The sequence below is a fragment of the Belonocnema kinseyi genome, chromosome 1 (assembly GCF_010883055.1).
Source record: "Belonocnema kinseyi isolate 2016_QV_RU_SX_M_011 chromosome 1, B_treatae_v1, whole genome shotgun sequence".
Taxonomy (NCBI): domain Eukaryota; kingdom Metazoa; phylum Arthropoda; class Insecta; order Hymenoptera; family Cynipidae; genus Belonocnema; species Belonocnema kinseyi.
In genome coordinates this window covers 9,782,260-9,792,910 of record NC_046657.1, presented here as the reverse complement: position 1 = coordinate 9,792,910, position 10,651 = coordinate 9,782,260, and the positions used below count along the sequence as shown (strand labels likewise).

Sequence of the window (10,651 nt, the reverse complement as noted above, 5' to 3'; positions counted from 1 at the left end):
TAGTCGGGAGTGGTGCTGACTGAAAACAGATGATTTGGAGCGATTCGCGCGCCATCTGTTGGTCATTCTAAGGACTTATTGAACTACCCTCGTATAATAGCAAATAGAAACTACAAATCATTCTTTTTAACAAATATTAAAATCAAATTTAAACAGGTTTCTTTGTTAAAGATTTGTAAAATTCCCAGTCAAAAAATAACTTCATTGTCTTGTCCTGGTTATTTCCGGTCTCGTAAAATTCGCGGTTTTCCCAATTTTCCGTCCTAGCGGCCACACTGTTTCCAGTGACACACAAGGGGAAAAATGATTAAACCCTCTATTTATTTTACGATATGTGTGCTATTTTCTGTGCCAGAAAATTTTTGTTTTGAAATTATGACTTACTTTGTTTAAGGTTTGACTGAAATAGCTGCTTTTTCCAAAATCGAGAGACTTTTAAGTTTTTGAAATCCTTGGAAAATTCAATTTATCTATTGTTTATTTAGAGATTTTTAATCTATCAGAAGATGCAGAATTTTTTAATTCACCCAGAGATCGGACAGGCTATCCGACCTCTAGCATGAACGTCAATTTGGCAGTGATTCTTAAAAGTCGGACGACTAAGATCAGGAGATAAATAAAATGTAGTCAAACGTTTTTTTTAAACATAATTGTAGCAATGGACGTTATCAGGAAGGCGATTCTCGGTCAACTAAAATTAACATATTCATATTTTCCGCAAAACACAAACAGTTATTTTAATTCATGACGTTAATTCTGCACATCCTTTAACACAATAGAGAAAAACTTTGCAAAATAAATGAATTTTGAAACGAATATTTAACTTTTCCACTAAAAAGAGTATCAATTTTTTACCAAACACGGAAGAGTTAAACTTTAGTTGAAAAAATTAACTGAAAAAAAATAACAACAACGGATTTTCAATAAAATAGTTTAATTTTTAACCAAAATGATGAATTTTCAAATAAAATTATGGATCTTCAACTGGAATAGTTAAATTTTAAACCAGAAAGATGAATTTTGAAACAAGAAGATTAATTTAAAAGTAAAAAAATTATTTTTCTACCAAAAACACATAATTTTTCAACAAAATACATGTATTCTTAACGAAATAGTTGAATTTTTCAATTGAAGAAGACAAATTTTCAATGAAAGAATTGAATTTTGAACTGAAAAAATAATAATTTTGAACCGAAAATGGAACACGTGAAAAAGTTGAATTTTCAAACAAACAAAATTAATATTTACTAGAAAAGATAAATTGTGAACTAAAACTTAAATAATTAAATTTCAATTAAGAAGATTCATGTTTACCCAAACAGGTGAATTTTCAACTACAACAGTGGAATTTTTAATCAAAAAAGTTGAATTTTCGATTTAAAAAATTATTTGCCACCAAAAAAAAGTTATCTTTCAAATAATATCGTAAATATTTAACGAGAATAGTTCAATTTTAAAGCAGAAATATGATTTTTTAACTGAAATTTTGAATCCTTAACTAGTTCTTAAATTACGTAACAGCAAATTCGCAAAAATTTTCTCCTGAAGAATTGAACTGTTTTGTTCAAAATTTGTCTTTGGGATTGAAATTCAGCTCTTTTCATAGAATATTAATCTTTTGTTTAAAAATCGTATTTTTTTCTGATAAGATAACTGAAAATAATGCAACTGTTTTGTTAAAAAGTCAATTGAAATCTTTTCGGATGAAACTCTTTTTTGAAATTTGCCTTTTGATTTAAAAATTCACCTGTTTTAGTAGAATTTTCATTTTTATTGGACAAAAATGCAATTGGTTGAAAATTTGACATACTTGTTCAAACGTCATACTTTTTGGTTAAAATTCTACTAGTTAGTATAAAACTAATTTGTCGTTAAAAATTTTTTTTTTTTGTGTTGTAAAGTTAACTGAAATATTCTTTGGATAAAAATTTTACTATTTTTTTAAGTTTCTTTTTCAATTCATTTGTTTTAGAAGAAATTACATGTTTCTTGAATAAAAATGCAACTATTCGGTTGAAAAATCAACTCTTTTTTTAAATTTGGTCTTTTTGAGTCTGAAATTCTCCTGCTTTAGCAGAAATTACACCTTTGTTGGATGAAAATGCAACTGTTTGCTTGAAAATACAACAATTTTGTTGAAAAATCATGCTTTTTGGTTAAAAATTCGGAATTAAAATATAATTAAATTATAATTTACTTTTTGCTTAAAATTTATATTTCAGTGTAGAAAAATGAAGTGAAATCTTTTCTTGATGAAAGTTCAACTTAAAAAAAAGTGTCGTTTTTTATTAAAAAATAATATGTTTTAGTACAAATTTCATTTTTCTTAGAAAAAAATGGAACCATTTGGTAGAGAATTCGACTATTTAAAAAAAAATCTTCTATTTTGGTTGAAAATTCCATTTTTTCGTAGAAATTAATTTTTTGTTAGATGATTCATATTTTAATCTCGAAAAGTCAACTGGAATATTTTTTGGATGAAAATTCAAATATTACAAAAAAAATTTTTAAATAAAAATTTATGTTTTAAGAAAAATTTCATGTTTTTGTATAAAAATGCAACTATTTGGTAGAGTATTCAACACTTTTGTTAAAAATTCATCCGTTTTGGCTTAAAATTCGTCTTTTTGGAATGAAAATTAAATCTTGATGGTAGAAACTCATTCCTTGTTAAAAATTCATATTTTGATTGAAAATCTCGTTGATTGGGAGTTTAATTATATGTTAAAAAATAATCTTAGTTAATTGCAAATTAAAAAAAAAACTAAAAAAAAATTTCCAAAACAATTTAAAAATTTTCAAGCAAAATTATGAATCAATAAAAAAGATGAATGATGATCAATGAATTTTCAACTAACATTATAAATATTGAAGTGGAATAATTGAATTTTTATCGCAAAACAAAACAAAACAAAAAAATATTAAATAAAAAGATTAATTTTAATATCAGAAGTTTAATTCTCTATGAAAAAAGACAATGTTTTAACAAAATAAACAAATTTTCAACGAAATAGTTGAAACTTTAACTTCAAAGACAAATGTTTAACCAAATTAAGGAATTTTCAACTTAAAAAGGTCAATTTTAAACAAAAAATGAAATAGTTAAGTGAATTTTAAAACAAAAAGGTAAATTTTAATCGAGGCTAGCCGTACACTGTGACTTACCTTTCGCTGGAGAACTGCCATAATCTCTCTCTCAAAAAAAAAAAAAACAAACAAACTGAAATAACAAATTCTCCACCGAACTAATGAATTTTTAAGTAAAATTATGAATCACAAACTAGAATAGTTAAATTTTAAATGAAAAACATTATTTTTTCACTAAAAGCATTAATTTTCCACTGGAATGGCTGAATTTTAAACTAAAAAGATTATAATAAAAAAATACATGAAGCCGTGCCGTGTGTCTTACCTTTTGCTGGAGAACTGTCATGATCTCTCTCTCTCAAAAAAAAAAAAAACAAACAAACAAACAAAACAAACATTTTTTTCACTAATCTAATGATTTTCCAACTCAAATTATGAATCACAAACTAGAATAGTTAAATTTTAAATAAAAGAGATTATTTTTTCACTAAAAGCATTAATTTTCCACTGGAATGGTTCAATTTTAAACTAAAAAGATTATAATAAAAAAATACACGAATTCACAACCAAATAGATGATTTTTCAACTAAAATGATGAAACTTCAACTTGAATAGACGAGTTTTAAACCAAAGAGGTAAATTATTAATCGAGGCTAGCCGTGCACTGTGACTTACCTTTCGCTGGAGAACTGTTATGATCTCTCTCTCTCAAAAAAAAAAAAATTTTTTTAAAAAACAAACGATTTTACACCAAATCAATGAATTTTAGTCAATTTTCAACAAAAAAAATGAAATAGTTCAATCAATTAAAAAAAAGGTAAATTTTTAATAGAGGCTAGCCGTGCCGTGTGCCTTACCTTTTGCTGGAGAACTGTCATGATCTGTCTCTCTCAAAAAGAAAAAAAACTAAACAATTTTTTTTCACCAATGTAATGAATTTTCAACTTAAATTATGAATCACAAACTAGAATAGTTGAATTTTAAATAAAAGAGACTAATTTTTCACTAGAAGCATTCATTTTCCACTGGAATGGTTGAATTTTCAACTAAAAGGATTAGAACAAAAAAAATACATGAATTCTCAAACAAATAGTTGATTTTTCAACTAAAAAACCTTCATGACAAAAAATCAACTAGTTAAATGTATTTTCAACTTAAATGATGAAACTTCAACTTGAATAGACGAGTTTTAAACCAAAGAGGTAAATTATAAATCGTGGCTAGCCGTGCACTGTGACTTACCTTTCGCTGGAGAACTGTCATGATCTCTCTCTCTCTCTCTCTCAAAAAAAAAAAAAATTTAAAAAAAAACAAACGATTTTACACCAAATCAATGAATTTTAGTCAATTTTCAACAAAAAAATGAAATAGTTCAATCAATTAAAAAAAAGTAAATTTTTAATTGAGGCTAGCCGTGCCGTGTGTCTTACCTTTTGCTGGAAAACTGTCATGATCTGTCTCTCTCAAAAAGAAAAAAAACTAAACAATTTTTTTTTCACCAATGTAATGAATTTTCAACTTAAATTATGAATCACAAACTAGAATAGTTGAATTTTAAATAAAGAGATTAATTTTTCACTAGAAGCATTAATTTTCCACTGGAATGGTTGAATTTTCAACTAAAGGATTAGAACAAAAAAAAACATGAATTCTCAAACAAATAGTTGATTTTTCAACTAAAAAACCTTCATGACAAAAAAAATCGACTAGTTAAATGTATTTTCAACTAAAATGATGAAACTTCAACTTGAATAGACGAGTTTTAAACCAAAGAGGTAAATTATTAATCGAGGCTAGCCGTGCACTGTGACTTACCTTTCGCTGGAGAACTGTTATGATCTCTCTCTCTCAAAAAAAAAAAAAAAAATTTTTTAAAAAACAAACGATTTTACACCAAATCAATGAATTTTAGTCAATTTTCAACAAAAAAAATGAAATAGTTCAATCAATTAAAAAAAAAGTAAATTTTTAATAGAGGCTAGCCGTGCCGTGTGTCTTACCTTTTGCTGGAGAACTGTCATGATCTGTCTCTCTCAAAAAGAAAAAAAAACTAAACAATTTTTTTTCACCAATGTAATGAATTTTCAACTTAAATTATGAATCACAAACTAGAATAGTTGAATTTTAAATAAAAGAGACTAATTTTTCACTAGAAGCATTCATTTTCCACTGGAATGGTTGAATTTTCAACTAAAAGGATTAGAACAAAAAAAATACATGAATTCTCAAACAAATAGTTGATTTTTCAACTAAAAAACATTCATGACAAAAAAATCGACTAGTTAAGTGTATTTTCAACTAAAATGATGAAACTTCAACTTAATAGACGAGTTTTAAACCAAAGAGGTAAATTATAAATCGTGGCTAGCCGTGCACTGTGACTTACCTTTCGCTGGAGAACTGTCATGATCTCTCTCTCTCTCTCCAAAAAAAAAAAAAAACAAAAAACAAAAAAAAAACGATTTTTCACCAAATCAATGAATTTTAGTAAATTTTCAACAAAAAAATGAAATAGTTCAATCAATTTAAGAAAAAAGGTAAATTTTTAATCGAGGCTAGCCGTGCCCGTGTGTCTTACCTTTCGCTGGAGAACTGTCATGATCTCTCTTCCTCAAAATACTCGGTCGGGGTGAAGCGTTCGGTTTGTATTGTGGCTCCTCGTATGCAGGTTCGACTAAAAGTCTCACAGGTTGGATGGCAGCAGGTCGATATTGCGAATACGTTGCTGTCAAAAAAAATAAAATAAATAAAATAATAAATAAATAAAGAAAGAAAAAGAACCGATTTAATATAAAATTTGCAATTTTAGGGTGGAGAAGTGAGAAGGCTTCTTCTGATTTTAGTTACCTTGGACGGGTTGGGGAGGATTGGCAACAGCCATGGTATTGCTGGAACTGGTAGCACCGCTCGTAACAATTCTTAGAGTTGACTGTTGTATCGGTTGTTTCGGCTGAATTGCTTGAGCGACATTCAATGTCGGGGTGGTTTTTATCGTCGTTGGCGTCGCTCTCGTCGGCGTTATTGGCAAAGAATGCATAGAAATCCCGGTTATTCGAGCCACCGATGTTTGTCCCGGTTGACTAACAACTCTAGGGACACTTGCTGTATTTGCAACTGTTGTAATGACCCGGGACACTTGGGCCAAGGAGGTGACCGAAGCCACGGTTTGTACAACCCGAGGAATTGTTTGCTAGATGGAAAAAATTATCTGGATCAACAAATATTACAGTAGGGTGTCTGGCGTTTCTTCAAAATGAGAAATTTAAAATGATAAATAACAGATGATTCATAATAAAAAAATTAGAGTAATCTTAAGATACAAAATTAATTTAGAATTTGAAGTTCAACTAATCGTACCAAAATTACGGCGCAAATACCCACAGCCTAATTTAAAACAAATGTTTAGATTTTTGCAGATTTCAAACAGAAAATTTAGAAACTTTTTCAGAATTTTGAAAGGCTTCAAAAGAATAAAAACATTTTAAGAGATTTCCAAAATTGTCAAAAAAGACCGGAAATTTCCGGGACTTTTTAAAGCTTTTCCGAGTAAAAAATTATTTTCTCCAGGTATCTTTTATTTTAGAGTGAAATACCCAAACCTTTTACGAAAACATGTTTAAAAATGGTAGATCTGGTAGAAATAAAAAAGTACGAATTTTAACATAAATCCCAAATTCTGATTTTATGGTCAAAAACGTTTTTTTTTGCAATTGTTCAATTTATTTAAGTGAAAAATCCGGAAGATAAACTCGAAAAAATTTCGAAGTATCGCCCATTTTTTTAAATCCAATAATTCTTCTTGTTGACACATTTACAGCGAGTTTAATTTCACGTGTAATGACCTTCTTTTCTCATTAAAAATTGGTAAAAAATTGACTGAGTTATCAAATTTTAAGCTAATTCAGCAGCTGAATTCCCAACAACAGCGAAAACTGATATGAATTTTTCGCTCGCTGTTCACTGAAGCAGTGAAAAATAGTGAAAAATATAAACTCGTCTAAAAATCGCTACGACAGGGTGGCCGCAGAACTTCATTTTCAAAATTCCGTGACTTTTCCTTGACCATCAATATTCAAAGAACAGAATAAAATAATTTGAAATTAAAATAAAAAAATGAATGTATTTATTTTAATGAAAAAGACTCTTTTTCTACAATAAAATATCAATTTTAAACCCAAGGATGAATTTTGAACAGAATATTTTAATTATCGACCAAAACAGATAACTTTCTAACCAATTATTTTAATTTTCCAATTAAAAATTAAATTTTTAAACAAATAATCTAATTTTAAAACAAAAAAGATAATCTTTAATCAAATACAGTTGCATTTTCAACCAATTAGTTTAATTTTCGTAGTAAAAATGTCGAATATTTTAGAAAACAGGTGACTTTTAACAAAGAAAACATGGATTTTGAAGAAAAAAGTTATTTTTCAATCAAGAAAGTTGAGTTTACAACAAAATAATTGAATTTTTTTAAAAGACGGTTTAATTTTTAACTAAAAAAGATGAGTATTTAATTTAAAAGGACGAGTTTTCTGTCCAAATAGATGAATTTGCAACAAAACAGTTGAATTTTGGACCAAAATGACTTTTCACCGAAATGTTTGAATTTTCAACAAAATATTTGAATCTTTAACCAATTACTGAAATTTTATATGTAAAAAGTTGAATTTTTAACCAAATAGATAAACTTGGAAACAAAAAATATTCAACAATCATACAAAAGCAGTTGCATTTTTAATATGAAAAATGAATTTTCTTAACGAAAAATATAATAGTTGATATTAAAAAAAAGGTAACCCAATAAAATATATAAAAAGATCAATTAAGAAAATGGAAGAGTTAAATGAATTTTCAACTAAATTGATGTAAATTTAACTGGAATAGATCAATTTTAAACCAAAAAGGTGAAGTTTTAACAAAAGAGTTTAAAATTCAACCAAAAAGTTTTATTTTCAATCAAAATAATGTATTTTCGACTAAAATTATGAATGTTTTACTGAAATACTTGAATTTTCACAAAAAAGAAGATTAATTTTTAAACAAGAAGATTAATTATCTACAAGAAAAGACGATGTTTCAACAAAATATATGAAATTTCAACGAAATAGTTGAATCTTAAATCAATTAGGTTGAATTTTCAACTTACAAAAATAATTCCGCAAACAAAACGACCAGTTTTCAACTAAAATACATTAATTTTCAACCAAAAATGGGATCTTGAAATTTTCGGCTGAAACAATTAATTTTCAAGTAAAAATACTAATTTTAAACAAAAGACTTAAATTTCGAACGAAAAAAAAGAGTTTCCCAGGATGAAAGATGAATTTTTGAACAAAAATTATTACCTTTAAACAAAATAATTGAATTTCCAGCCCAATTAATGTAATTAATTAATTAATTTAAAGGGCATTTTTAGTTCTGTGCTGAATTTTAAATTTCAAAAGTTTAAAATTGAAAATTGAAGATTCAAAATTGAAAAATTTTGTACAATGGTGTAAAAATTCAGATTAAAAGTCTCAGAAGTAAAATTTTGGTAACTAGACCTTAAAAATTAAAAAATGCGAATTTCAATTGAATTGTACACTTTTCCAAATTTTAAGCTGAAAATATTGAATTTTAATAATGATGAAATAATAATTCAATCATTCAAAATCCTTAATTTCAGAATTTGTTTTTGTTTGAAAAGTTTTTTATTTCTAACTATTCAGAGCCTTAAAAATATTTCGCATTTTTTTAAACAATCGACTCAGATTATGTATGTGTAAAGTTTCGCTAGTTTATTATAAATGATTTTTTTCAGTTAATAAGGATTCAATTGATATTTTTAGCTTACAAAGCTTCGATAGATAATTTTCAACCAAAAAAAAAAAAAAAAATTCAACCGAACTAATAAATTTTCAACTGAAATTATAAATCTCAAACTCGAAAAGTTGAATTTTAAATAATAAAGATTAATTTTTCGCTAAACTCATTAATCCTGAACTGGAATGGTTGATTTTTCAACAACAAAAAAAAAGATTATTTACAAAAAAAAAAATTAATTCTCAAACAAATAGTTGATTTTTCAACTAAAAACGATCTATTATTAAGCAAAAAATTGACTAGTTGAGTAAATTTTTAACTAAACTGATGAAATTTCAACTGGAATAGATGAGTTTTAAACCAAAATTGTAAATTTTTATCAAGAGTTTTAAATTCAACTTTCTTAAACTTTTTAAATTCAAGTTTTATTTTCGACCACAATGATGAATTTTCATCCAACATTATAAATATTGAAGTGGAATACTTGAATTTTCATTAAAAAAAAGAAAGATTAAAAAAGAAGATTAATTTTGAAATCACAAGATTAATTCTCTATAAAAAAGACGATGTTTTAACAAAATAAACGAATTTGCAGCGAAATAGTTGAATCTTCAATTTACAATGATAATTTTTTAACCAAATTATTGAATTTTTAACTAAAAAAGATCAATTAAAAAAAATGAAATAACAAAATGAATTCTCAATTTAAGTGATGAATCTTCAAATAGAATGGATAAATTTTAAATAAAAAAATATGAATTTTTAATAAAAGAGTTTAAAATTCAACCTAGTAGTTTTATTTTCCACTAAAATGATAAGTTTTCTAATTACATTCTGAATATTTAAGCGGAATACTTGTATTTTAATTATAAAAAAAAGATTTAACAAGAAGATGAATTTTCAAGCCAGAAGATTAATTCTCTATAAAAAGACGATGTTTAAACAAAATAGTTTAATTTTCAAGAAAAAAAGTCAAATTTTCAACCAAGCTAATGAATTCCGAAATCATATGAATCTTCTATTAAAATATTGACAAGAAAGATGAATCTTTAATTAAAATCATTAATCTTTAACTGAAATAGTTGAATTTTTAGCCAGAAAGATGGATTTTCAGCCGAGAAGATTCATTTCCAGCAAAAATGGGAAATTTTCAACGAAAAAAGATAAATTGTCAATCAAAAACTGAATAGATAAAATTCAGTTAAACAAATTAATATTTACCAAAAGCAAAAATAGCTTTCAACCATGAAATAATATTTTTTTAAAATAGTAATATTTTCAAACAAATTGATCTCCAACAAAACACGAGATTTAAACAAAAAAGTTTAAGTTTCAAATGAAATATTTAAATTTTCAGTAAAAAAAAACTTTCTTCCCCATTTTCAAGAAGAAAAATTGTTTGCGTTTAAAATTTTTTAGACTTTTAAAAAGGAAATTCAAGCCAAAACAATCTTAATTTTCCAATTGGAAACGATACACTGGTGCGAATTCGCACTTAAAAATTAAAAAATTTAAACAATTAAAATTAAATTAAACAATTTTCAATTAATAAAATATGAAACTGAAATTATTGAGTTTTTTGTCTTTAATTACAAAGTAATCGGCAATAACGTATTTCTATTAAATACTGTACAAGTTTGCAGTTTTTTTAATATTCAATTTTAGTCTTTTTGAAATAATAATGATAATAATAATAATACTCCAAATGACCAAAACGTTCCAATTTGTAAAGTAAAAATTGAAATTATTAGATTTT

General features: G+C 25.9%; 1 protein-coding gene across 2 annotated transcripts in view; it reads right to left on the bottom strand.

Annotated features, from left to right (window-relative positions):
- The window catches only part of LOC117172381 (histone deacetylase complex subunit SAP130-A), a 63,232-nt gene that overhangs the window by 20,820 nt on the left and 31,761 nt on the right, over positions 1-10,651 (bottom strand). For both annotated transcript variants that reach the window (XM_033360253.1, XM_033360246.1), the window contains exons 6-7: positions 5,935-6,277; positions 5,666-5,812 (exon numbers count right to left, since the gene is read on the bottom strand). In XM_033360253.1, coding sequence (XP_033216144.1) covers positions 5,666-5,812; positions 5,935-6,277 — 490 coding nt within the window. The remainder of the gene's footprint in view (positions 1-5,665; positions 5,813-5,934; positions 6,278-10,651) is intronic.